The following is a 27,387-nucleotide window of genomic DNA, read 5'->3' as shown; positions in this document are numbered from 1 at the left end:
GGTTTTGTACTAATTACTAATGAGTACATTTTAATCAATCTTAGTATAGACTTGCTTAGTCGGGTAGATGCTTGCTAAGGGCAGTCATGGTCTCATGAATTCGGATCATGACAGATAAGATTTGGTAAGAAATTTCAAGGACTAATCAGTATAGAATCAGAAAAATATGCTCATAGACAGTACTGTTTTAAACCAATTAACTTTGTTAAAGAATATATATTCAAAAAAATTAAAGAATATGTTCCACTAGTAATACAAAAATATGTACAACATTAGAAAAGCTTGCTTGCAAACTCATCTAAATGTTCTTCCTTCAATGAAGAAGCAGCAGCAAGATTTCTCAGATCTGATAAGCTCCTGCCTAACTTCAAAGCCACCTTCAATTCAAACAATTCACCATTTTCTCTTCTCTCCGTTTCTGTTTCTCTCAAGTTTGATTCAATAGATTCATGCATGTACTGGAAGAAACCGGCGTTGCTCCTGTACATCTCGAATACCATTCCAACTTGTCCACCATGCTCTACTGTGTTAACAACACTTGCTAATGCGCCACCAACAATTCCTAGCATGGCTGCCCATGATCCATGAGGAGAATGACTTGCAAATGCAGAGCCAATCGCTGCTACGCCTGTGAGCAAAGGACCGGACATGGCTAAAAACTTGTTCAATTTCAATGCCTTTTCCCCCAGCCTAATGTATTCTTCTTGGTCTTTTCTGCCTAATACGCCCATTATTTCTCTCATTTCCTCCTCCTGTTTACTATTCCATCCGTTCCAATTGTTGACACTTTTAGTCTGTCTTCGACGTTGTTGAGGCCACCAAACAGCAGGTTCAACAGAAGATGGAAATTTCTCTAGCATTACACCAAGAAGAGGAAGAGGGTAAGCCTTGTCAAGAGCCAATACTCTGTCCATAGCTACTTTCACATCAATACTTGAAGGGTGACCGATTGATAAAGTTGTTTCTATTTGGTTATGTAGATCTTGGAAAAGCCTTGTTGCGTTTCTTTGTTCTTCAGCAAGCTGGGATGGTTGAATCGTGTTGATGATCGTCAACATTCCAGTAGCAGCCAAATACATCAAAGTGGAAGACATTTTTAGTCCCAAAACAGAATCACCCTCAGCACCAGTGCTAGCTGCAATTCCAACCATTGTAGCAGCTGCTAGAGTTATCCCATTAATAGATGTTAAAAGCATACTATTCCACTGACTTCTTTGCTCCCCTATATTTCTATGCATCTCCACTCTATCTGCAACTGCCTCCTTGATCGCGTAAAGCTTCTCGATAACCAGGGGATCAGGACCATTAACCATATGGCTTCTTGTTGTACCTGGGCTAAGTTGTATCTCGACTAGGTTATCGTTGTTTACTATGGTTGAATAGCTAATCAAATCTTGTTCATGCACTGATTGAAGATTCGGAAGAGAGATTTTGCTTGTTTTAATTCTTGGAATATTAATAGTAGCTCTTATCAATCCTCGTTTACAACTGTAGTTGGATGACGTTGAGGCAACAGAATTCAAGAAACTTGAAGATTGGAGGATTGTCATCTTTTCTAATTTCTCCAATGGATGTTAACTGATTTAGGATGGAAAAGTTTTTTGTGTAATAGAGAGATTATGGTAAAGAAAAAATGGATTTAGTTGTGATTATGAAAAAATTGTTGGACATATATATAGGGAGAGTTGACATTGAAATATACAAGATTTGACTGAGACGAATAATAGACTAGTGACTTATTCAAAGTTTGAATTGAATGGGTAGATGACAAGACTCTTTCTTATTTGGCTTAATTCCGTAAATTTTGGATCTCACGAGTACCCTTTTGTTTATTTGTTATGTTTTCTTGTTTTGACTGCTTACACATTTCCTTCCCTTATATTGACTTTCAACATTTATAGGAAAACTTTTATGGTGTCTCTATTTACAAACCACCAACTAACCAACTATACTTTCTGCCCAAGTTGTATGTATATTTCATGCATGATATATAAACTAAGGATATCTAGTGGGGGCGGAAAGGGACGATTTTAGGGGGACGGCACATGACGATTTCTTAACGGGATAGGGAGGATTGGTGCGGATGAACCCCTCGCCCCGTCCCATCCACTAAGCTAATGGGACGGGACGGGGCAGGGCCTGAGTGAGATTTTTTAATTATTACTATTGATTTAAATATTTAAGCATTAAAAATTTATAAAAAGATGATAGTACAATAGGTGATATAAGAATACACAAATTTTAAAATAACCTTGACATATTATGGTTTCTGAACGTCAGTTATGTTACTTTTACTTATTACCGACTCCAAAAATATAAAAATAAAAATTAATAATGATAAGAAAAAAAGATTGCAATTTCAAACATATAAAAATGCTTTTTCTAATTTAATTGGCACGGAACAAGTTCTTAACAGGATAGGTGGACTGGGAAGTTAAAAGTGAAACAATACATATACTGCAATAAAAATAACTTTTAATGGCAATAAATATGCATATAAATAAGAGTGCTCAACTAATTGACATTGGATTCAGTGTTACTATAGACTTTAGGGATATTTAAAAAAAGTATTGCTTGCCTCTAAAAAAAACATATTTAACGATAATTAAGTCATTTTTGATAATTAATTAACGTTAAAAATTGTTTTTGATATAATAATAGAAGACAAACCCATATCCCCACCCCATCCCACAAAGCTAACGGGACGGACGGCCTTAGCATAAACGAACAATGACTTTATGCTTTATATTATGGAATAGCATTGAAAGCCAACCACATTTTTGAAGCAGTAAAAACTAGACAATTTTTTTACTCAGAATTTTTTATATGCTTATAGGCTATGGATATATCATGTTCAGGATGATCTTAATTGCCGACATGCAATTTATTTAATCGACCGAACTCACCAACCCATATTACGAATTGGTGAATGCAATTTAGTAATACATGAGACCCAAGAAAATAAAAAGAAAAAATAAAGGATGTATATAAATTTATGATTACAAATAAAAAAAATATGATACATACGTCATATTTTTATGTCAAGGTGTTATTATTTAGAGGGTCAAACAGATTTTTCGAATTATAATTTTGTAAAAAATCATGTGCTATATTGACTTGTAATACTTTTTATATATGATTTTTAATTATGTAAATTTTACTTTTAAATATCTGAAAATTCCGTACCTGAATTCATTATCTAAATTAATTGTTTTGATTCTCATGCTCCAAATGTGACAGAGAAAGTAATTGTTTATGTGTGTTTTTCCTCAAATAGCCCTTCAGAATTCAGATCATTACTTACATAGGATAATTCGCTAATAATCCGTTACTTTCTCCGTTATCGGCCGAAAAATAAAGCATGTGGCTGCTGTATATTTTAGATTATCTGTGATGCTTAACGGAATAAATAAATTCTCGTGATGTAAGAATTGTACAATTCTTACATCAAAGATTGTAACGTGGATTATTTTTTTCGGATGTGTAGTTTGATTATATAATTATAACTAGTAAAAATTATTTGCGGTATGAAAACACCAATGAATTTAAAAAGTAATTTTTAAAATAAAAATTTTAGTCGAGATAATTTTTTCAAATGTATAATTCAAATATTTGTATACTACTTTTTAGTAAAAAAAAAAGTTTGTTCATTGAGAGATAATTTTTATCATTCTAATATTTTTATCGAGTTACTATTATTTAATACACTTATTTCTATTGTATATTTGCATTAATCATAAATTTTCTCACTAACTTATGTCGGTATTATATAAGAAGAAAGGATCAGGCTTCTCTCAATTTCTTTTCTCTCCATTTTCTCCAAGTTCTAGCTTGTATTAGAGACACATGTCATAGTTTAGAATTAATGGTTGAGATATAATTAATTAAAACAAAGTCTTAACTATGACATGTGTCTCCAATGCAGGCTAGAATTTGGGGAAAATGGAGAGAAGAGAAATGGAGAAGAACCGGATCCCCAAGAAAAAGGGAAAAAGCAAACAACTTGTCCACTCTTCCTTTTTTAGTTGTTTTTAATTACTTGTTCATTTTGACAAATCAAGAAATGACAGATTCTTTTACTTATTATACCTTCAATTAATTACTTTGAAAATGTAGAACTTTTTAAAAATCTTAAGTTTTAATCCATACAACTTCATAATTAATAGGGGTAAAATGGTAAACTCACTATGTCAATCATTACTTTCTTAATATGTGTGTCAATTCAAAAGTGGACAAGTAATTAAGAACAGAGGAAGTACGTATTAACTATTGGGGGTCGTTTGGTACAAAGATGCATAATGCAAGGATTACTAATGCATGGATTAGTAATGCAGGATTTAGTAATGTAGGAATTAGTTTTTATCAAGTGTTTGGTTCATTGTTTCCCATTCTATCTTATGTTTGGTTTAAAATTCTAGAAAAAGTTTATTTCCTATTATACCCTTGAGTTATTATGAGATTTTATATTTCATTTAATTTGTCAAGTTAAATACTAGAATATATTCAAAAAATTATTATTAATTTTGATGTGTGATATGCCACCATAGAGATCCTTGATAGCACAGTATATTTCATATTTTTTTGTTGGTCAAATATACCTTGAACTTAACATAGATTTAAGCTCTACTTAAATTGTTGAAATACACAAAGCTTATTTTTTTAAAAAAATTGTTCAAGAGGTCAATCGACGAACTACATTTAAAGAAAAAATGAAAAAACCAACCCAATATAACAAATCAAACATGGAGAAAAAAATATTAATTTGTGAAATCATCAGATCACATGGAACGAATTTGGAGAATTTAAAAGAATATTTATAAATATTCTCAAATAAAAAAAAAGAGCATTAAATTACAAAAAAAAAAATAGGAAAAAAGAGTTGGGGATAGTTTAGTCATTTAGGGATCTTATCCAAGGATTGTTAAACCTTGGATTAGTTATCCCTCCCTTTTCTAGGGATTAGATAAGACCTTGTATGAGGTATAACTAACCCATGGATTAGGTTAAATAAAGTAACCAAACAATATTTTTATGGACTCTTTTGATTAATACCTCCTACCAAACGGGTCCCAAGTGTATTAAATTTTTAATTATATATATTATGTTGATTTTCTTACATTGATTTACTCTATCGAAAAACAAGTCATGCATGAAGTATTAATATGCTTGTGTTCTTTTAGCATTATGTCTTATGGTAATTAGTTTTTTATTTACTTCTTTAAATTGTTTTTGTTGCATACGTCACTTATAATTCAGAAAAGCAGTTAAGCTTAAAGAGAAGATTCATTCCTCATGGAGTATAAATAAATAAGATAAACGAATAAATCAAGTCATTTGATAATTAACAATTGAATCAAAAGAATGAGTTAGCTAACCCCTACTCTTGTACAATAAACAGTTACTTTAAAACATTAAAAAAGCTTGCTTGCAAACTTTTCCTTCAATGAAGAAGAAGAAGAAGAAGCAAGATTTCTCAGATCTGATAAACTCCTTCCTAATTTCAACGCAACCTTCATTTCAAACACTTCACCGTTTTCTCTTCTCTCCGTTTCCGTTTCCATCAAGTTTGATTCAATGGATTCTTTCATGTACTCGAAAAAACCAGCGTTGCTTCTATACATCTCGAATACCATTCCAACTTGTCCACCATGTTCAACTGTGTTTACTACACTCGCCAATGCTCCACCAACAATTCCTAACATAGCGGCCCAATTGGATCCATGAGAAGCAGAATCAGATTCAATAAACATTGAGCCAATTGCTGCTAGGCCTGTAAGCAATGGACCGGACATGGCTAAAAATTTGTTTAATTTCAATGCCTTTTTCCCTAGGTTAATATATTCTTCTTGGTCTTTTCTTTCTAATACTCCCATTATTTCCTTCATTTCCTCCTCCAGTTTACTATTCCATCCGTTCCAATTGTTGTTGTTGACACTTTTTGTGTGTCTTCGACGTTGTTGAGGCCACCAAACAGCAGGTTCAACAGAAGATGGAAATTTCTCTAGCATTACACCAAGAAGAGGAAGAGGGTAAGCCTTGTCAAGAGACAATACTCTGTCCATAGCTTCTTTCACATCAATACCCGAAGGATGACCGATTGATAAAGTTGTTTCGATTTGGTTATATAGATCTTGGAAAAGCCTTGTTGCGTTGCGTTGTTCTTCAGCAAGCTGGGATGGTTGAATCGTGTTGATGATGGTCAACATGCCAGTAGCAGCCAAATACATGATAGTAGATAACATTTTTAGTCCCAAAACAGAATCACCACTACTACTAGCTGCAATGCCAGCCATTGTAGCAGCTGCTAGAGTTATCCCATTAATGGATGTTAAAAACATACTGTTCCATTGGCTTCTCTGTTCTCCGATATTTTTATGCATCTCAACTCTATCTGCAACTGCCTCTTTGATAACGTAAAGCTTCTCGATAACCAGGGGATCCAGACCATCAACATTTGTATCATGAATTGATATTCTTGAAGGACTAAGCACTAATTCCTCAATTGGATTGATGGCAAATTGTTCAAGCTGATCTGATATTAGCATAGGGAGCTGAGAGGTTTTGTTGGTACGAATGTTGGGAATATTGATTTTTGCTGTAATATTGGTTCGTCTTCGAGAAGATGAAGATGAGTTAGCATTAGTACAAGACGATCTCAAGAAACTTGAAGCTTGAAGAGTTGCCATATATTTAATTTCTCTAAATCTTTTGATATATGTAAAAGAATGATTAATTGGCTAGGCTTGAAAAATTGGAGGAAAAAAAAATGAATGTAGCAGTTGTTTATATGTTTTGTTATTATGCTAAAAGAGGGGTAAGAGATGACATTTATATAAGGGAAGTTGGTGCATGAGAAGAAATAGTACTAGTATTATAGTTTTGTTTTTTAGTAGTTGAATTGAATGGGTAATTTAATTTGGCGCAGTCACAATATTTGATATTTGCCTTTGTTGTCAAGTATAATAGGCTGCTTTGACATTGACTTTCAACAAAAAACTTTTATAGGGTATGAATTTTGAAATGGCCAAACCCTGGATTTTTATTTACTTGGAAACATTATTCTCTACTAAGATAATATATTCAACACCAATAAAAGGAAAGAAATATTGCTTTTTATGTGTATATAGAATATGCTTAGGGCTCATGTGGATTTATAACATTTACATGTTGAAGCTATTAAAAATAAACCACATTTCCTCTTCATCATATAATTTTCATGAATTTGTTTTCTAACAAAAAGTATTTATCTATTTTAATTTTTTATCATATAGTAATCATAATAACAACAACAACAACAACTCGGTGAAATTCCACAAATAAGTTCTGGGAAGGGTGATACGTACGTACACCTTATCTCTACCTTGTAAAGATAGAGAGATCAATTTCAAAACAAATATTGAAAATCCCACATTATGTCAAATAAATACAAAACAATGTTGAAAAATTCATTTTAATACTAACAAGATGTATATATGAGATGTTGAGAATATTGATTTGGGATGTAACTTGTGAGGACCATATTTGTCAATATTAATATGTCAAATATTATTAAAAAGCTTATAATTGATTCTCAAAGTGTCAAAGGCTGACCTGACTATTTGAATACATATTTTATAGAGACAACATTCGCGAAAAAAATCAGTTTCTTTGACTTCTTTGGTAAACTGTAATAATAGATGTTAACCGTGGTACTTGTAATGTCATTTGTCATTACAAACATTTTTTATCGAATATTTATACTTAGTCCATAAATATATGTGTTAAACATATATAACTACCAATTGATCCTGATTAATTAATATGTATTTTTATTTTATTGAATTAACTAATTATAATATTTTAATTAATTTGATATAAACACATTGTGAGGATAAATATTTATCCTACTAATAAACTATCATACTACATTATTTTCTCATATTCAAAGCTAACGCACCCATGACCCATGGTGGTCTCTATTGTAATACTTCAGCCTCCATGATTGATGATATCAAAGGGAGGTGGCAATACATCATTTCTCACCATACAAAAATAAGGAAAAAAGGATAAAAAATGCTCTTAAACTAAGTAAAATGAATAAAAATGTTCTTTATTTATAGTTTGGTTAGAATATGCTTTTGCCGTTAATATTTTAGTTCAAAAACGTTTTTACTATTAATACTTTGGTCCAGAAATATCTCTATAGTTACTAAAGGGTCAAAAATATTCTTTTCAGAATATATATATATATATATATATATATATATATATATATATATATATATATATTATTTATTTTCTTTTTAAACACATCTTCTTCCAAATTAAAATATTACTAAGAGCCCTATTCTTGTTTTCTTTCTTTTAAAATTACTTTAACAAAAAAAATGTAGGAAATAATTTTTTTCTTCTTAATCTCATTTTATCAATTAAAATAGAATAACTTTACCCTTTCGATAATATATGTCATATATATAAGAATATATTATATCCATCATTAATTTTATTCATATAACGATAAAAATAATTATAATAAAATAATTTATTTTTTTGAATTGAAGTATGATAAATATTTGCTGATTATAAAAATATTATTAAAAAAGAATGTGTTAAAAAGAAAATAAATGATATGTTTATTTAGAAAATTAACATTTTTGATCCATTAAATAACAATAAGGTCATTTTTTGACCAAAATATTGACGGCGTGGACATTTTTGAACCAAACCATAAACGGAGGACATTTTTATTCATTTCACATAATTAAAAAGGCATTTTTTACCCTTTTCATTCACTTTTTGTAGTTTCATGCTCTTAATTCTGGCATATTTTAATATAAAAGTTCGATTACTGATACTATTATAAGACTATAAAGGGTTAAAGAACCCATTGCTTAATTGGAACTACATTCATACTATTGGAGGATCGATTTTTTTATAGTACAATATTTACCTTCATATTAAACTCATTGGCTTTAATAAAGATCAACATATATAATCTTAGGAATTTATTATACTAACGTATCGTAATTATTTAAATTTAAGAGTTAAATAAACATATAAGTTGCATATATTTATTTTCAAAATTTAAGCTTTACGTACGTAATATGCGATGAGAAGTATAATTAATCAATTCCATTTTGTTATTTTATCTTTTTCACTTTAATCATATATTTTTTAAATATGACTGGGCATAACACGAAGGAAGTTGCAATTAATTATATCAATGCTAACAAAAAACATGAAAAGTGACGGTACGAATAGAAATCCAGTACTCCTGCTTTAGAGAATAATGGAGAACTTCCGTCGATAAAAGTCTATTTTTCTGTCCCTAAAAGTATGCATCGATTAGCAACTTTTAAAATATCTTTTTGACCCTCGAAACTTATCAGGGATCCTATAAACACAAATCAATAGTGAAAATTCTTCATAAAACATGTTTCGAAATCAATGAAAACGTTGGATTTCAAAAAAAGATTGTTATGACCAAAATACCCCTCGAAACCCATTTAGACCAAGAATTCAATTTTTTACCTAAATATTCAAATCACGATCTAAGATTTTGGGACTCTAACTTGTTAAAGTAAAAAGTCTCACATTGATGGTTAATGAGATGAATGGACTCCTTATAAGGCTTGGACAATCCTCCTCTTTTTGAGCTAGCTTTTGGGGGTGTGAGTTAGGGTAAAACTTAATTTCACATGGTATCAGAGCAGAGTCTTAATTCTTATAAAGTGGGGGTGTGGGGAAGGGGGACTGTTACTAATTCATGAGGTATACACTTATTCTCCAATAAAAATAGTTGCAAATTCAAGCTTATCCATTGATAGCTTAAAGAATATTTACACACAATTTGGTTACCGACTTACTGGGTACGGCTAGCCGTATGGGTATTTGCAGGTGATAATAATAACCTTATACAATTTGAAGGTGATAACCTAGTTGAACCAGTATAATACTTTTTTAACGGTTTAAGATGAGAAATTATTTAAATTAAGAAATATTGTCATTTTTACTGGAGGGGTATTATACTACTCCCTATATACTACCACAGTGGCGGATCCAGGATTTAGAGTCCGTAGGTGCCAAATAGACTTATCGATTAAATTAATTTTATATTTGATTAAATTATTTTTCTTTTCGATATATATCATAAATCAATCAATAAAATGTAAATAATAAGATATTGCACTTTTATTGAGTATTTAATCAAATAAAAGAAAAGTCAAAGGAGTAATAATGTAATTAATTTAATTTAAGTCAATAACAATTATAAAAAAATAAAAATAAAAATTGTGCTAGCTGTTTTTCCTTAAAAAAACGTGCTTGGAGCCTTTTTTTTTTTTTTCTTAAAAAACGTCTGCATCAAATTTCTCAAAAAAATAGGTACAAATGGGATTCGAACCGGCAACATCAACCTTCTAAAATTGCCCTCCTACCATGGCACCACAAGATAGTTTTGTTTTGTGGGTGACACGCTTTATATTTATATAAATATTATATATATATACCTATGTATATATAGAGTTTCCGTCGAAGTTCGGGGGTGGCGTGGCACCCCCAAACCTCTGCATAGATCCACCACTGACTACCCAACCAACCACTACAGTCTACACCTTGACGACTAAAGCATGAGCTCATGATACGCATTGTTGGTATATTTATAGTACAAAAGTGTGCATATCATGTGAACTTGTATTATGACTTACAAACTACAATATGCCTCATAAAGATCTCCACGATGTGAGATTGACCTAAGGTATTATGAGCACCCTTTCTTCAGAAATTTGTCAGTGTAAAAGCATGTTGTCATTCCTTTGGCCCGTCCTCGTCAGCCCGCTCTTCTTCAAATATTTGTCAGACTAGAAGCATGTCTGCCGTTTTCTTTGGTTTGACCCGCTTTCTTGAGCCCTCCTCCTTCCCCATCTTCCAAAGTTAATTATCAACGTGAAAGTCTATCAGTCATTCTCTTTAACCCGCCCGCCTCTGTTAGAGAGGTCACAGTTTTACAACTCCCTTTAAGTTTAAAACTCAAGTCGATCACACGCTCACTTTTTTATTATTCAAAGTTTCGAATTTAGTCTTCTATTGATCACTACTTAAACACACATGATCTCAGGTTTTGTTTTGGTTCACTTATTATCAAATGCATAATTAAAGCTTGAATTCAAGAAAGCAGTTGAACTAAAGAGATGATTCATTTCTCATGGAGCCAAGAAATAAGAAAAAACATCAAACGATTTAAAGCTTGCAAGATTGCCTGAGAAACTGTTATAAGCAATCAATATTTGAATCGAAAGAATGAGTCAAAAATTGAAAGACAATAAATGATCAAGTAATTCATTTCTTGTATAGAGTCAAAAAAAATAATTAAGAATCAAACAAGCTTGCCATTTACTGTGCAACTTGTAAGATGGTCTTACAAAGAATGAGTTAGTCCTATTTGCATAAACATTAATATGTACTACTGCATTTTGCCAATGCATTATACACTAAGCAGTTAAAACTTAGAAAAGCTTGCTCCCAAATTCGTCGATTTCTTCTCCCTTTGATAAAGAAGCAGCAGCAAGATTTCTTAGATCTGATAAGCTCCTTCCTAATTTCAAAGCCAGCTTCAATTCAAACACCTCACCATTTTCTCTTCTCTCCATTTCTGCTTCTGTCAAGTTTGATTCAATAGATTCTTGCATGTACTGGAAGAAACCGGCGTTGCTCCTATACATTTCAAATACCATTCCAACTTGTCCACCATGCTCTACTGTGTTAACTACACTTGCCAAAGCGCCACCAACAATTCCAAGCATGGCTGCCCATGATCCATGAGGAGAATGATCTGCAAATGCAGAGCCAACTGCTGCTAAGCCCGTGAGCAATGGACCGGACATGGCTAAAAACTTGTTGAATTTCAATGCCTTCTCCCCCAGCCTAATATATTCTTCTTGGTCTTTTCTGCCTAATACTCCCATTATTTCCTTCATTTCCTCCTCCAGTTTACCATTCCATCCATTCCAATTGTCATTGACCCTTTTAGGCTGCCTTCGACGTTGTTGAGGCCACCAAACAGCAGGTTCAACAGAAGATGGAAATTTCTCTAGCATTCCGCCTAGAAGAGGTAATGGATAAGCCTTGTCAAGAGCCAATACTCTGTCCATAGCTTCTTTCACATCAATACTCAAAGGGTGACCGATTGATAAAGTTGTTTCGATTTGGTTATATAGAGCCTGAAACAACCTAGCTGCATTTCTTTGTTCTTCAGCCAATTGGGATGGCTGAATTTGGTTCATGGCCACCAACATACCAGTAGCAGCCAAATACATCAAAGAGGATGACATTTTTAGTCCCAAAACAGAATCACCACTACTACTAGCTGCAATTCCAACCATCGTAGCAGCAGCAAGAGTAATCCCATTAATTGATGTCAAAAGCATACTGCTCCATTGACTCCTCTGTTCCCCAATATTCCTATGCATCTCCACTCTATCCGCAATTGCCTCCTTAATCGCATAAAGCTTCTCGATCACCAGAGGATCACTTCTTCTTGAAGGGCTAATTTGTTTCCCAACTGGGCTACCACTAGTTGAGAACACACTAATCAACTCTTGTTCCTGTGCTAATCTAGCTCTTTTTTGAAGCCTAGGAAGGGAGATTTTATATGTCTGATTATTCGGGGTATTAATATTCGCTCTAATAAATCCCTTTCTACATGATGTTGATGAATTCAAGAAATTTGACGATTGTAGAACGATTGTCATCGTATTTGTTACTTCAATTGATATTAGTTGATTGAAAAACAAAGAGGAGAAAACCCAAAGTTGAGTTTTTGATTTATGATTATTATGATATAAAAACACAGGACATGGGACGTATATATAGATTATTATAGGGATAGTAGTTAACAGAAATAAGATTGATTTGACTGGAGGGGCAATAATAGTATGTTACGTTATTCAAAGTTTGAATTGAATGGGTATAATATGGCCAAGAAGACTATTTCTTATTTTGGCTACTAGGCCTGATTGTACTTACTCTTATTGACTTTCAATATAGCAAAATTATATAATTAAGACCCTTGATCAACTCTTAATCCGTGTATCCAATTAGGTATTTCATGGGTGATGATACTTGGTATAAATATAATTAAGAGTGAACCACATTAATTTCGTCAAATTAAGAATTATTCTTGTTAATAAAAAAATTATATAAGTGGATTCACTTTATTAACCAATCAGTTGCAAATAGCAATATAATAATAAATAGATGAGAAAAAAAAATACAATTTACAATCATTTAGTTGTTACATTTATTTTGAGCAAACATGTAAATTTTTTTTTATGCTACTGATATTTAAACCAAATTAATTATGTGGCATATATGTGTACATAGATCTCTTTAACACCTAATCATGATTCGTTAACATCTATCATTACTTAATTTAATTAATTATAATAATTTTTGTATAATTTGATACAAAAAAATCCAATGCTAACAAGTATTTAATTATCCACCAGATATTAGCTATCTGTTCTCGATAAAATCCATCATGCTTTTTTATTTTTATTTTCCCTTGGCACAATCAAATTATTACACCAACCTGAGTTGCAAAATGATGAGAATTAGCCATACTGAATTAGCACACCATGTAGGAAGGAGTACGTGTTAACAAACCCCTTGTGTTGTTTTTTTGGCTTAATACATAGTCGTTCTCCTAAATTTGTCAAGATATTTTATTTAGAGATTTGAATTAAGTTTTGTTCCATTTTGCGTGTTATCATTCGTCTAATGAGTTGGTTTTCATGTGTTCAAATTGCACATAAACTTTTGCGTGTGTTTTCATTAGTCTATTGTATAGTTAAGTTAACCACATAAAATATGTCATCTCCTTTAATTATGTGCATCAACCTCATATAGAAATTTTACTATTTATTGAGGTGAATATATATAATTAAAAGAAATGACATATTTTATATGATTAATTTTAATGAGAACACATGAAAAAAATTCCAAAAACATGAACCAAAAGATGTATTGAAACACGGAGTAGCTGTTTTTTCTTTCAAATCACGTGGATTTTAATTAGGCAAATTTTTTGCATACTGTAGTTTCACAAATTGAAATAAATCCAAATTTGGACATATAATATGAGTACTTGTCGATTCAAATTTCAAGGGATATGAATATATAATAAGACTGTCAAATATACTCAACTATATTTCAAATATCAGAAAATTCTTATACCAGCCAGCCACTGTTGAAATACTAAAGCTCATCAGTTTTTACTTTACTAAAAGTTGTTTTATGTGTATATACCTCATGTTCAGCTCTATACTAGTGTACCGTGTTGACCTTTTACTACCTGAGCTAAAATTCTAGCTCAATGCACATACTTGTTTTTCCAACAAATCTAGATTCACATGTTAAATTTTCTTCATTTCATTGTATTTGTGGTAAGTACTATTTATCTCTCCCTCAAATGTCTAACCTATTAATTCGAACACTAAAATGTAAATTTAGGGTTGGGGGTGGGGAACAGTGTATGTAAATGATATTCCCTTTTTTTCTGAAATGACAAATAATTTGAAAGGTTTAATTGACCAAAAACAATACCTATTATCAAATTGCTTATGTTGAAAAGTAGTTTGAGAAATTCTCATGTTTACATTCCAAAATAGTGTCTGAGAAAATTTAGAAAAGCGCACTTAGATGGTGTACTAGGCAATGATGAATAACACCAACCATCCAGGACTTGGTATACAGATAGCAGCAACTCAGTTTCAATTTGGTCAAATGCCAAAATAATATGGCTACATTAACAATGTTGAATTGTGAAACATAATTCACTGTCATCTCTTGCCACAATCTTGCTTTTTTGAGTCACATTTGAAGGGCGTTACTTTTTTCGAACTGACAACTTTTCACATTACCATGTGTGCAACATTCTGCCTAGCACTTGATCGATGACACAGGACAATTACAACCAATTTATTACTAAATGAGCTTTGTCTTGGTTATGAGGGATCAGCGAAAACATGAAAATCAAAACAAAATAAGCAATTCCAAGCTACCATTTTCAATTCAACTAACACAAGGAGATGTTGCCATGTTCATGAATCAACTTTGAGGATTTCAAGCTTTTTTCAAAACCATCGACCTTGCACGTAGATTCAAAAATATTCCCCTACAAATCGATAAAAGAACATAGAGCATTAACAACATTACAACACTGTGAAATCATAGAGATGGAACATGTTTGAAAGTAGCAGAAACAGTAACAAGAAGGGAACTGCAGTGCATACCAGCAACATGCAATAATGCTGTGAAAGATTACTCTTAATTGCAGAGGAACATACAAGTGATTTACCCACCCAACGACTGGCCAAAACTGCACATTTATAAACAATAATTAGAATTATCATTCACTGTAGAATAGAACAAAAAACATTGGATTTGGGAGAGGGCAAATTTGACTAACCGCCCATGCTGTATACTGCACTTTTGGATATTCTCTCTTGATATTAGATTTCACCTGGATCCAGGGTCTCTCTGTGCAAAATACATAATAATATTAAATATTCAGTAAGATTTGTTGTTCTGTGTGTACATAATCATACCTCTAGCTAATGGAAGGTAAACAAACTTAAGCTCCCTTTCAGCAGCTTTCAAAAACTTGTACTAAATATGGCTCGACGAAGGAGAAGAAATATGTAAGGAAATGAGAAACTCATGGTTTTATTTCTTTTTATAGAGCATCCATCATCTCTTTTAATTGTTTCTAGGATAGGATGGAAGGTAAAAAGGATATATATCCTCCTTTCACTAGTTTATGGAAGAGTGTTACAACTTCTTCAGTCCCTCTTTCAGAGGGTTCAAAAGCTCCTCTATTACTTTGTCAGTAAAAAAGTGTAGAAAACCCCATATCGCTTTTCTTTTTAAACATCCTCTGCTCACACCGTCTCTCTTTTTACCCCAGCCAAACATAATATAAATATTTATTTGAATAAAACACTCATTGAAGTAAAGTAGAGATTGTTTTCAGTAATCTACTCATTTTGAGGATATTTCCCACAAGGTCCTAAGGGAAAAAGAAGAAAAATGGGAAATAATTACGCAAAATTTTCGTTAAACTAGAAACATAAACAAAGGATTTGAGGCTCTCACATGGCAAAAACTAAGTACCTTATCAAGCTTTGTACAATTGTAAGGGTTTAAAGAGATAAACTGTTTGAACGTGCAAATTGAATAATTTTCGTAACAAAACAATGTGTTTCTGTAGATGAAATGCTTTTGCTAAAATTGAATTCAAAAGATGGCCAGAAAACAATAGTTTTTAACCTTTTGTTTCCCTTTTTTCTTTTTGCCACATGAATAAAATGTTTGTTGCTGTTGTAACTCTTTTAAATTGAAGGTTATGTCTATAATTAGTCCCTTTGAGTTCTTAGATAACAATCCTAATTTGATTGCTTAAGGTTTAGTTGTAGAACGTGATGTTGAGTTTTGGTGTGATGGTATACCACGCAATAGTTTATATGTCAGAATGTTAAAAGGCAGTGGTAACTCAAAAGAAAAACTCACTTTCAATAACTAATCCATAGTAAACCATAAAAAGCAAGTTATTCCAGGGTGACGAAGTAATTTGTTCCAGCAACACCTGAAATAATCAAAGTGCAAGTTCACATTCTTGTATATTTATCAGCTCATTGTTTATTTACTTATTTACTTCTTCATCTGGTAACATTATTTAGCAAAACGATAAACAAGTGAAACTTTCAAGTAGGCAAGTGTAGCAATTTACCAGGTCATGAGTATACAGTCAAGCAGTTCTATTGATATAGATCCACGTACGAGGTAGATCAGATCCATAAAGAACAAGGTAATGTGTAACATCCATGTACAAGATACCATATCCTATTTTTGTGAAACATACAAAATCATCCAAAGAAGAGAGGGTTTAGTACCTTTTTGGCAACTGTACTCTTGTCTCTCTTCCCCTTGAAAAGTTTGTCCAGTAATAAGTGAAGAAAATGTCCAAATGGTCCAAGATAGGCAACACCAAAAAGCTGCATGTAGTTACAGGCAAAGCAGATGATGACATCCCAAATACCAACTTATTCGCAAAGTAGATGAATATGAAACAAATGATACCAAATGAATCAAATGATTTTGCCATGCAGTGTTAATAACAACCCTGAAATTGACACAGAATTGCAACTAAACTTAACCTACACCGACAACAATTCCGCCTAAATAACAAGCTAGTTGGAGTCGGTTGTATGAATCCTCTATATCCATTCACTCGTTGTGACTAAAGTTAGCCAGGAAATGAACTTTAACTTTGTATGCTCACTGGCAACTACTTGCTCAGTATTCGGATTCTCAAACCTCAAAGACAAATCTTCAAAGCAACCCAAGATATTGAAGCTATTTCAAGCAGCATCCATACTAGTTAGTTGTCAATTTTTTGAAACACTTACCTTTCTTCTGACTCCTAATTTCCTAGGTCAGTGGTGTGACAAGTAATAATAATCCACATGCTACAGTTCTAACTTCAAAGATCCCACTCCAGTTTTAGGACTTGACAATCTAAATAGAAAATTAAAGGATTAGCCAGAAATAGCACCTCTTTAACGCAACAGATTGGTCCAAAGGGCGGGTCACAGACGAATTTCTCGGTTATAAAAAAAAAAAAAAAAAACAGAGGCTACCGTCCCAATACTCAGTGCAGAAGCCTTTGTGCAGTAGGACCAGTATGAGTAAAGAGATTTCACGCACAAGAAGAAATATATCTGTAACATCCTTTGTGGCTCATAACCAAAACACTTCTTCCCGTAAGTTGTAAAATTTTCATTTAGAAGAAACACTAGAATCTGAAATTAAACTTAACCCATTCAACCCTAGATGGGCACAACCGAAATATGTACCCAAAACCGAAAGAGATTGGGCTGGGATTCTCTAGAACAAAAAAAATAAAGCACTCTCTTCGGCATGTTAATCATGTCATTTTAAGACAAATTTGAGAAAAGCTGATCATATTGCCCTGGGTTACATTTTAAAAGCAAACTTACCACTTCCATCCAAGCCAAAGAGCATGTTGACACTGCATTAGTTTGCTTTTTATATTTAGTTTCCGTACCTGATGCACTTAAGAGGCTAAAATTGATCTGTACTTGGTATTACATAAAAGACATCATGGTTTAAGGCTGAGTAGCCGAGGCATAGGAGTTCGAATCCCAGCTGCAACATTGAGTGTTTGTTCTATTTTCTAACCTTGATGGACAGGTTTACAAATACAAGTAATTATGGGTTATATCAGGCTGCCTGGAGTATTAGTAGATGCACATAAACTGGCTGGTTACCACCATCATCAGAAAAGCAATGAAAGAGACTGGGGTCTAAGGTAGTGCACTAGTGTTACAGAACCAAGCAGATTTTTTATGAAAAGACACAGACAGCGAACCTCTAAACCAAACATGAGGCACTCAGGCCAGTGTATGAAACTTCACTGATACTTCTTTCTGAATCGAAGGAAAAAATTTGTTAAAAGCATCATGAAATTTACAAAAGTCGTACCCAAGCTCAGATACGTAAATGGAACCATGGGAGTGCTTACAAATTGCAATTATGACCTCCATTATACCATAAATGTATTTTTTTAGTACTCGAAATATCAACCTCTGCAAATAGAAGGTAGAGGAACCGTACCACTTTGAGAAGAAGGCGTCTGACTTGAAGTTTCTGAATGCCAGTGATCTTCTGAGCCACTATATCACTGATCGCCGACAACACTCCCGCCGTTATTGCCTGCCATCAAGGATTCAACTATCATAGATTATTCCAGTACTAATTCTGCTAAAACTTCAGAAAAGTTGCGAAAAACTTCAAGAAAATGCAGAAGAAAAAGATGAAATCTTTGTATCAAAATAGCAACTTCTCGACAAATTAAATAAGACCCACATCACAATTGAGCAAACAATTCAAAATATCCCAAAACCCCTCTTCACAAATCAAAAAAAAAAAAAAAAAGTTGAAAAGAAAAACAAAAAAGATTGGTAAAGAAATTGGGTAAAAGGTTTGACCTTTGTTCGTAAAGGGTGTTGCTGAAGCTGTAGCAAGTACTGTTGGAGACCCTTTTTCGCTATTGATCCCATTCTTCTTTATCTTTCTTCACTTTGTTCGCCTTCAAGATTTGAGAAGACGAACAGATTCGATCTTATAGTTTACTCACTCGCTTCTTTGACTTCCTTTACATTGAGACCAATTTGGTGAATCTGCGTCTAAATTTGGCAAGTGTCACATTGCGTGGGACCATTTAAAACAGCCAAATTTGTAGGTAATGGCGAAACATTCCAAATATACTTGTAAGTTTTTCGAAAAGTTGAACTTCGTTTTGGAATTTTATAAATTAATAAAGATAAAATAATAAATTTATTATATTAATTATTATTTTTAATGGGTGTGTCATGTCAAAATTAGACTAATAAATAGAGATAGAGGGAGTACTTTTTATTTTATTTGAAATTTATGGGTCGAAAAGAATAAAGACGTTGAGCCATAAAAAAATCATTTTAAAAAAAATCAATATTTGACCGTGAAATGATTTTAAGTTGTATTTGAAATTTGGAAAATAGTCGAAACTCTATTCTCCTTCTTTTTTTTTACTTTTTAATTTTTTCCTTCAAAACTATCATAATTTTTGTTTTTTTAAGAACTTTGTTTAAATCATATTTCATAATTCTTTTTAAAATACATTTCAATTCCAAAAAAAAAAAAATGATCAAACATAACTCCTAAAAAAATTCCAAATAAAAAATATATTTCTATTCATTGAATGTAAATGCACTTTACAAATATTTAAACAGAACACACCTATCAACTTGTTAAACAGTGGAGACCATTTTATTTGTCTACTTGTAATAAACTTTGTGAGGAATCTATTTACAAAAATAATTATTTTAAGAAGAATATTGGAGATGACGATCTGATTTGGGCCTTGAGAACACTGATTTGGGCTTGTAGGCAAACAAGTTGTGAGCTTTGAGCTTAATAGGCCATGGCCTAAAGCCCAGCCCTCAGATTTCTTCTAAATAGAAAAAGAGGAAAAATAAGTTTGGAGCCCAACACAGGCATCAAAAGTACCAAAAAAAAAGAAGAGAAAATGCTCATCTACCTTTTGGTCCAATTTTGTGTTGGTCTTTAATTTGTTTCTGTTTTCTGTTTGTCTATAATTTATATCTCTTATAACTAATACTCTAATTGAATTTATATTTTTCTATCATACTAAGAGATGACTTCATTTTTTAAAGTAATTTATACCTGATTAGACATAAATTCGATGAATAAAGGGAAAAAAATAGAGTTAGAGGGCTTGTGAAAATGCCATGTCAACTGAATGAAAATACCATCCATACCAACCAAAGAGCCAAATCCAAAAGGGGAAGGAGAGAGAGGGAGTATCCAAATTCCTACCACTCACTAAAGATGAGTTCTCTATTTGAAATAGAAAGCCTCCTCCACCCACTCTTCACCACCAACAAATCTTCTTCTTTTTTTCATTTTTTTTTTTTTACATATTTAAAAAATATAAATATTCCTTGTTGCCTACCACAACACCAAGATTGGTATTTATCAGATAAAAAAGGCCTTGTCTTTTTTCTTTGCCCATATATCAGCTGGTATGAATAAACTCTTATAAGCTCTCAGATTTATCTTTTCAAGAATACAAAAAGATTCAATCTTTTTGCAAGGTGGTAAGTCTTCTTTTTATCTCTTCTTCAATTCTTCTCATGTAATTACCATTAATCTTAAAACACAAGATTGTATTTTTTTTCTCTTTCAGAGATCTGTCATTGTATCACCTTATAGATCATTCTATTTGGATCTGAACTGCTGAATGTTGTCCGAATTTTCACACTTAATTGAACTTTCATGGAGTTCCTCCGCCTTCAAACAGATAAATACAATTGCCCCTGATTGATTTAATGTTGTTATAATCCTAGGATAGGCTAAATTACATCAAGAAAGTCGAACAATTCTAAAGTGGTTGGTTCAGGGAGTTCAACATTGAGAAGTTGTGATGTGATTTAGGATGGATAAAGCAGTTAAGAAAGAGTACTATTGAAAGTTATTGAATCAAACGGATTAATCCATCTATTTGTGAAAGTTTATATGCTCTTTAAGTTCTTCTTTTACTTTAGCTATTGCCATTTTGACTGTTCTTGTACAAAGTGTCTCATGAAAAGTTAAATTATTGAATACTTATTGAGAAAAAAATTGACACAGAAAGTTTTGCATTCCTAGATGATTTACAAGTTAGTTATTATTTACGTGTTCTGACTTTCTGTTTGTTCTTGTTACCACTAGGAATGGTGTTTTTGGTAGTTTCTCAGTATGATTTTGATATTTTTGAATTAGATGGATTCAATTTTTTGCCTTGAAAAATGATCAGTCTCATTGTTTGGATTTTGATGATTTGTCTGTAAACTGTTTAGATTGTTTGGAAAGATGAGAGGAGGATTGTGGCAACTTGGACAATCGATCACCAGGCGTCTGGCTCAGGCTGATAAGAAGACTATTGGTCGTAGATGCTTTGCTTCAGATGCTGATCTGAAGAAGACTGTTCTATATGACTTCCATGTTGTAAATGGGGGAAAGATGGTGCCTTTTGCTGGTTGGAGTATGCCTATCCAGTATAAGGACTCAATTATGGACTCTACAGTAAATTGTAGGGAGAATGGTAGCCTCTTTGATGTTTCTCATATGTGTGGGCTAAGCCTCAAGGGGAAAGATACTATCCCTTTCCTGGAAAAGCTTGTTATTGCTGATGTTGCTGGGCTTGCTCCTGGGACTGGTAGTCTCACAGTCTTCACAAATGAGAAGGGAGGTGCAATTGATGATTCAGTGGTCACCAAGGTGACTAATGATCACATCTACCTTGTTGTAAATGCGGGTTGCAGGGACAAGGATCTTGCACACATTGAGGAGCACATGAAATCATTCAAGTCAAAAGGTGGTGATGTTTCATGGCACATCCATGATGAGAGGTCACTTTTAGCCCTTCAGGTCTGCTCGCTCTTTCCAACAATTGATTCATGCTATATGCTTTATATAAATATTCTCTTATCATGAAGTAAGTAATAATGTTAATCACATGCACTAAGAACTGATCAAAGATTGAAAAAGGGCACTTAAGTAGTCAAGGATATGAGAAAGTGATATCCAACATCCCAGTGGATACAGAATGTCAAAAATATTCAGCTCATAGAATTATCAGACTATCTGTAGAAATGTGGGATTTTTCTAGCTTAAGGTAATTTGCAATTGATCATATTTGGTGATAATGTATAGATCCAAATGAATATACTTTCCGGATGACCTTTTCTCATTGTATCACTAAGTTATTTTCTTTTGATGCAGTAAGTTATTTTCTTTCCCTTCGTGCAAATATTGCCGAATCCATGCATATTAATCCCTCGCCCTTCTGTTCTTTCTTCCTTATCTAAAACTTTATTTTCATCAGTTTTGGGGCACACTTCTGTGCTAGCAATGGTTTTCTACCCCCCTCTCTCACCCAACTCCTTCAACCGACTAAAAGAATGTGCAACTTGCAAGATATTTACCAAATAATCTTCATCTTCCCCACAATTAATGAATCTTATTTTCTTTCAATGCATCTCTCGAACTAGGTCTTCGATTTTCAGGAAATAATTTCTTTCATTTCACTGCTTTTCAGGAAATAATTAATCTCTTTCATTTTCTGCTTTTCAGGAAATAATTTTTTTTTCATTTCACTTCTTTAAGTTGTTTAATTATTTTGCTAGTTACAGATTATTTTTCTTGACTTCTTTTGTTCAGGGCCCCCTTGCTGCTCCAGTTCTTCAATATCTGACAAAAGATGATTTGAGCAAGATGTACTTTGGGGAATTCAGGGTTTTGGATATCAATGGGGCACCATGCTTCCTCACAAGGACAGGGTATGCTTCTGCTCTTGCTTTCCTCTTCAAAATTGAGTGCTGAATCTGCGCCCGTGAAAAAGCAATCCTTTGGTTTGATAAACTTTTTCAAAATTCAAAAAGTTCAAAATCAAAATCACTTCAGATAAATGAAAAAAGGTCCAAGCATATTTCTTCGGTTAGTTCCTTCTTTAATTGTTTAATAATGGGTTAACCTGGCTTCTGTTATGGTCGAATACCCCTTTGTTATTGCACACTAATGTATAGAACAGCTACAACTGTATCCATAAGGCAACTTCTCTATGTTCCTAGTCATTGAGCTATTTTCTTATGCAATCATTTCCTACTTCTGATGTATGCTTGGCACTTGATCCTTGCGCAAGTAATCTTGACTTGCGACAGCCCCTCTGACATAATCTGTATTTTGAGTGGTTTTCAGGTATACTGGTGAAGATGGATTTGAAATTTCAGTACCTTCAGAAAATGCTCTTGATCTTGCAAAAGCTCTTCTGGAGAAATCAGAAGGGAAGATTCGGTTAACGGGTTTAGGAGCTCGTGACAGTCTTCGTCTCGAGGCTGGATTGTGCTTATACGGTAATGACATGGAGCAGCACATAACACCTGTAGAGGCAGGGCTAACATGGGCCATAGGGAAGAGAAGAAGGGCAGAAGGAGGCTTCCTTGGTGCTGAGGTAATACTAAAGCAAATTGAAGAAGGTCCTAAAATCAGGCGAGTTGGCTTTTTCTCTTCAGGCCCACCCCCTAGAAGTCACAGTGAAATTCAAGATTCAAATGGACAAAATATTGGAGAAATCACCAGTGGTGGTTTCAGCCCTTGTCTTAAGAAGAACATAGCAATGGGATACGTAAAAACGGGTAACCACAAGGCAGGGACCAATGTCAAGATTGTGATTCGAGGGAAGTCTTATGATGGGGTGGTTACCAAGATGCCTTTTGTTCCCACCAAGTACTACAAGCCATAATAACTCTTTGTTGCCTCTTAAAAACTTGTTGATTCCTCTAATTTCTACCTTGTTCTTACTGTTTTTAGTGAAAGTATAACCGGAATACTTCAATCTACGTGTTGCTGTTTTTTGCTTATGAGTTCCTTTCAATGCAACATGGACCACTTTCTTTCTTTCTTTCTTTCTTCCTTGCATGATATGGGTATTTTCCCTTTTGCCTTCCTCTGGCATTATCGCAGTGTTGCATGATCTCAGTAAATGTAGTGTAGTGTGTACATGAATTATAGATCAGTTTTGAAGAGGTAGTATAATGGAAGGTACTTGAAGTATCATATCAAGGGTATTAAGAGAATGCCTAAGCACCATATATATTTGCAATGACAAATGTAAATGTGATGAGCCATATTATATGTGATTCTGGCGTCCATCTTATGTTGCCAAAGTTAAATTTGTTACTACTTACTATGCAACAATTAAAAACTTCTATTAACTTCTGCAGAATCATATAAAATGAGAGAAAGATGCACCAACCTATGTATCGTATATCACAGTGTTTACTTTTGTCATGTCACATAATTTTTTCTTTTTGCTTTTCCTTATCTGGCATTCAAAGACCCTACTCCCAAGGGAAAAAGTTCTCCCCTAATTATACACCAAATTAGGGGTATCAAAAGAGCGGATTATGTTGAAATTGATCAAGTTAAAATGAGTTAGAGTTAATAAATAGGTTGGGCTAAACTCAACCCAAAAGTTGTTTGGGCTAAAAATGGGTTGGATTATGATCCGCTAATTTGACCCAATTTTTTTTAATAGTCCACTCCTGAAACCAGGGAATCGAGCCTTGACTCGGCACTTGGGACATAAGACTCATAATCTGACCTGAGCCTCGACCCTACCTCGGAAATTGACACAGAAACCAACCTCAAGAAGTCGGTTTTATACTCTTTAAATTTATATTTTCGCAAAAAAGAAACACATTATGAGGTCAGATAAGTTTTTTTGCAAAAAAAATAAAGAAGATAAAAAGATATTAAATTTGATCGATTAATTTATTTTGAAAATAAAACGACTTCGAGAGGTCAGCTTTTATAGCTTTTATTTATTAAAGAAACCAACCTCAGAAGGTCGCTTTTGTATTTATTTTACTTTTGGCGTTACGAAAATGACTTCCAACCTTAACTCAAAACCAGAGCCTCAAATTTGACCAGAAACCCAAGACTTGAGCCCTAACTTGGGACTCGAAACCTGATCCCCGACCATTACCTAGGACCCTTACCAAGAAACAATTCTAACCTGAGATTCGAGCTGATTCGGGACTCAAGACTTGAGACTTGATCCTAACTCAGGAATCCATACCCGATCCCCCACCATGACCTCGACCCGAGACCATAGATCCAAAATTCGGAACCCGAGCCCTAATTCATAAAAAAAATAATCCAAATTACCTAGGACCCTTACGAAGAAACAATTCTAACATGAGATTCGAGCTGATTCGGGACTCAAGACTTGAGACTTGATCCTAACTCAGAAATCCATACCCGATCCCCCACCATGACCTCGACCCGAGACCATAGATCCAAGATTCGCCCTATCTCATAAAAAAAAAGTAAAAATTATGCAAATCACATAGTATAAGAAAGAAATTACTTCATATCCCTACTCTTTCATAAATTACCAAAAAATCCCTATTTTTAGTGTCTTTCAGATACATAATATTGCAAGCGGATACTTTAATTAATAACAGGCGGATACTTAAATTAATAAGTTGTTCTTATCAGTTTAATGTGTTAAATAAGGGATTAAAAACATAAATTATAATTGACTCCCACTATTAACACGTACGTTTCTTCCCTCAACCAATCAGTCTTTCATAAAACCTCTAACTGAATTAGAAATTTTAAATTTCAAATTGTGAAACTTTCTCCATGTTCTTCGAAAATTCAGTAGAAGTTTGATTAAAAAAAAAATTGGAATGCAATTTTGTGAATTTTAAATTTCAAATTGTGAAACCTTCTCCATGTTCTTCGAAAATTCAGTAGAAGTTTGATTCAAAAGATTTTGAAACGCAATTTTGTGAAGTTTTGTAATGAATATTTCGATCTTGTTAAGATATTATGGATTATGGAAAAGTGATGTTAGATACGAGCGATACAGAAGTGATGAGATAGTGGTATCTGAAAATATTTCGTTCGTTAATCTTATTTCAGCAATTGCAGCTGAATTGGATATCGATGAATTGAAAAAAAACATCGAGATCAAATACGTTGTTGAAGGTAATTCGTCTCCATTGTGTATTCGGAATGATATGGGGTGAAATTGTACATAGAAATTAAGAAACATGAGGTGAGATTCAGTATGTATCCTCTATGCAGTGATACGTCGAAAAAAAGTGATGAAGAGATACAAAACTTCGATCCAACAACAGGTGCAATCATGTGTGTTGAGGGTGGAAAGATTCTCGATGCTTGCTTTTTAGAAGTACTTTTATGCTTCATGTCTAATAATTCTCAAATTTGATACTTAATTAAGTACTTTTAGGTTACTATTTTGTGAAGCAATAAATGAAAAATTGTTATATTTTGAATTTTGGCTACATTTTTTTATTGTTAATTTCTGATAAAGTTAGTTTGGTATACATTGATGTGTTTCTGATACTTAATTGTTTGTAAATTTTGTATGGGATAGAATAATAGTATCAATAGTTGTGATGTGTGCCAAAGTTAAAAGAGACAACATATAAAAAAGGTATCAATTGAATCAATTATATATCATATACATAATATCTTCTTCTAAAAATTGTATCTACTAATAATAGAGTATCGAAAGTTGTATTTTACCACTATTATATATCATATACATACAATTTTAATATTTGTGGATGTAATTGTGTTTCATGTACATAATAATTTTCTGATAATTTGATATCAGCTTAAAAAAAGTTAGAGTAATTTTAGAACTAATTTTGTGTATCTGATACTTAATATCTTTGTAACGATGTGTGCCAAAGTTAAAAGAGACAACATGTAAAAAAGGTATCATTTGAATCAATGATATATCATATACATAAGATCTTCTTCTAAATTTTGTATCTACTAATAATAGAGTATCGAAAGTTGTATTTTTTATCAATATTATATATCATATACATACAATTTTGATATTTGTGGACGCAATTGTATTTCATGTACATAATAATTTTCTGAAAATTTAATATCAGCTTAAAAAAAGTTAGAGTTATTTTAGTATCAATTTTGTGTATTTGATACTTAATATCTTTGTAACGATGTGTGCCAAAGTTAAAAGAGACAACATGTAAAAAAGGTATCATTTGAAGCAATGATATATCATATACATAATATCTTCTTCTAAATTTTGTATCTACTAATATTAAAGTATCGGATGTTGTATTTTTCACCAATATTATATATCATATACATATAATTTTGATATTTGTGGATGCAATTGTGTTTCATGTACATAATAATTTTCTGGAAATTTAATAT

The 27,387-nt window shown here is 32.8% G+C and overlaps 5 protein-coding genes across 6 annotated transcripts; 1 reads left to right on the top strand and 4 right to left on the bottom strand.

Moving 5' to 3' along the window:
* Positions 1-204: 204 nt before the first annotated feature.
* LOC125822177 (probable F-box protein At4g22030) lies at positions 205-1,643 on the bottom strand. Its single transcript, XM_049501559.1, has one exon. It carries the CDS (start codon positions 1,548-1,550, stop codon positions 273-275), a length of 1,278 nt encoding a protein of 425 aa, XP_049357516.1. The 5' UTR covers positions 1,551-1,643; the 3' UTR covers positions 205-272.
* A 3,768-nt stretch (positions 1,644-5,411) lies between these two features.
* LOC125822178 (probable F-box protein At4g22030) lies at positions 5,412-6,686 on the bottom strand. Its single transcript, XM_049501560.1, has one exon. It carries the CDS (start codon positions 6,684-6,686, stop codon positions 5,412-5,414), a length of 1,275 nt encoding a protein of 424 aa, XP_049357517.1.
* A 4,797-nt stretch (positions 6,687-11,483) lies between these two features.
* Positions 11,484-12,728, bottom strand: LOC125822180 (probable F-box protein At4g22030). Its single transcript, XM_049501562.1, has one exon. The coding sequence runs from the start codon at positions 12,726-12,728 to the stop codon at positions 11,484-11,486; it is 1,245 nt and encodes a 414-aa protein (XP_049357519.1).
* Positions 12,729-14,710: 1,982 nt separating this feature from the next.
* LOC125822191 (peroxisomal membrane protein PMP22-like) lies at positions 14,711-19,295 on the bottom strand. The gene is made up of 7 exons (XM_049501573.1): positions 19,047-19,295; positions 18,673-18,771; positions 16,929-17,030; positions 16,546-16,621; positions 15,446-15,516; positions 15,270-15,355; positions 14,711-15,151 (listed from the first exon to the last, which is right to left on the bottom strand). Exons 1-7 carry the CDS (start codon positions 19,116-19,118, stop codon positions 15,100-15,102), a joined length of 558 nt encoding a protein of 185 aa, XP_049357530.1. The 5' UTR covers positions 19,119-19,295; the 3' UTR covers positions 14,711-15,099.
* Positions 19,296-20,538: 1,243 nt separating this feature from the next.
* Positions 20,539-24,020, top strand: LOC125822181 (aminomethyltransferase, mitochondrial). 2 transcript variants are annotated; one of them, XM_049501564.1, is made up of 4 exons: positions 20,539-20,717; positions 21,459-22,029; positions 22,822-22,940; positions 23,359-24,020. In XM_049501564.1, the coding sequence occupies exons 2-4, from the start codon at positions 21,472-21,474 to the stop codon at positions 23,900-23,902; spliced, it is 1,221 nt and encodes a 406-aa protein (XP_049357521.1). In that variant the 5' UTR covers positions 20,539-20,717; positions 21,459-21,471; the 3' UTR covers positions 23,903-24,020. The 2 variants fall into 2 exon arrangements, with proteins under 2 accessions (XP_049357521.1, XP_049357520.1); XM_049501563.1 differs by having other exon boundaries at positions 20,629-20,714.
* The last annotated feature ends 3,367 nt before the right edge of the window (positions 24,021-27,387 follow it).

The sequence above is a fragment of the Solanum verrucosum genome, unplaced genomic scaffold (assembly GCF_900185275.1).
Source record: "Solanum verrucosum unplaced genomic scaffold, falcon-dt-bn FXZP01000103.1, whole genome shotgun sequence".
NCBI lineage: Eukaryota > Viridiplantae > Streptophyta > Magnoliopsida > Solanales > Solanaceae > Solanum > Solanum verrucosum.
The sequence above is the reverse complement of the archived record's forward strand: the minus strand, read 5'-3'. Positions and strand labels throughout refer to the sequence as shown.

Bases quoted from the DNA above. Each gene is read 5' to 3' on its own strand.
- LOC125822177 (XM_049501559.1), bottom strand. From the start codon at position 1,550: ATGACAATCCTCCAATCTTCAAGTTTCTTGAATTCTGTTGCCTCAACG.
- LOC125822178 (XM_049501560.1), bottom strand. From the start codon at position 6,686: ATGGCAACTCTTCAAGCTTCAAGTTTCTTGAGATCGTCTTGTACTAAT.
- LOC125822180 (XM_049501562.1), bottom strand. From the start codon at position 12,728: ATGACAATCGTTCTACAATCGTCAAATTTCTTGAATTCATCAACATCA.
- LOC125822191 (XM_049501573.1), bottom strand. From the start codon at position 19,118: ATGGGATCAATAGCGAAAAAGGGTCTCCAACAGTACTTGCTACAGCTT. The intron at 15,356-15,445 runs GTTAGTCAAATT...ATAAATGTGCAG, and splicing joins TGCAGTATACAGCATGGGCG to TTTTGGCCAGTCGTTGGGTG. The intron at 15,152-15,269 runs GTATGCACTGCA...ATCGATTTGTAG, and splicing joins AGCATTATTGCATGTTGCTG to GGGAATATTTTTGAATCTAC.
- LOC125822181 (XM_049501564.1), top strand. From the start codon at position 21,472: ATGAGAGGAGGATTGTGGCAACTTGGACAATCGATCACCAGGCGTCTG. The intron at 22,030-22,821 runs GTCTGCTCGCTC...TCTTTTGTTCAG, and splicing joins GGTCACTTTTAGCCCTTCAG to GGCCCCCTTGCTGCTCCAGT. The intron at 22,941-23,358 runs GTATGCTTCTGC...AGTGGTTTTCAG, and splicing joins TGCTTCCTCACAAGGACAGG to GTATACTGGTGAAGATGGAT.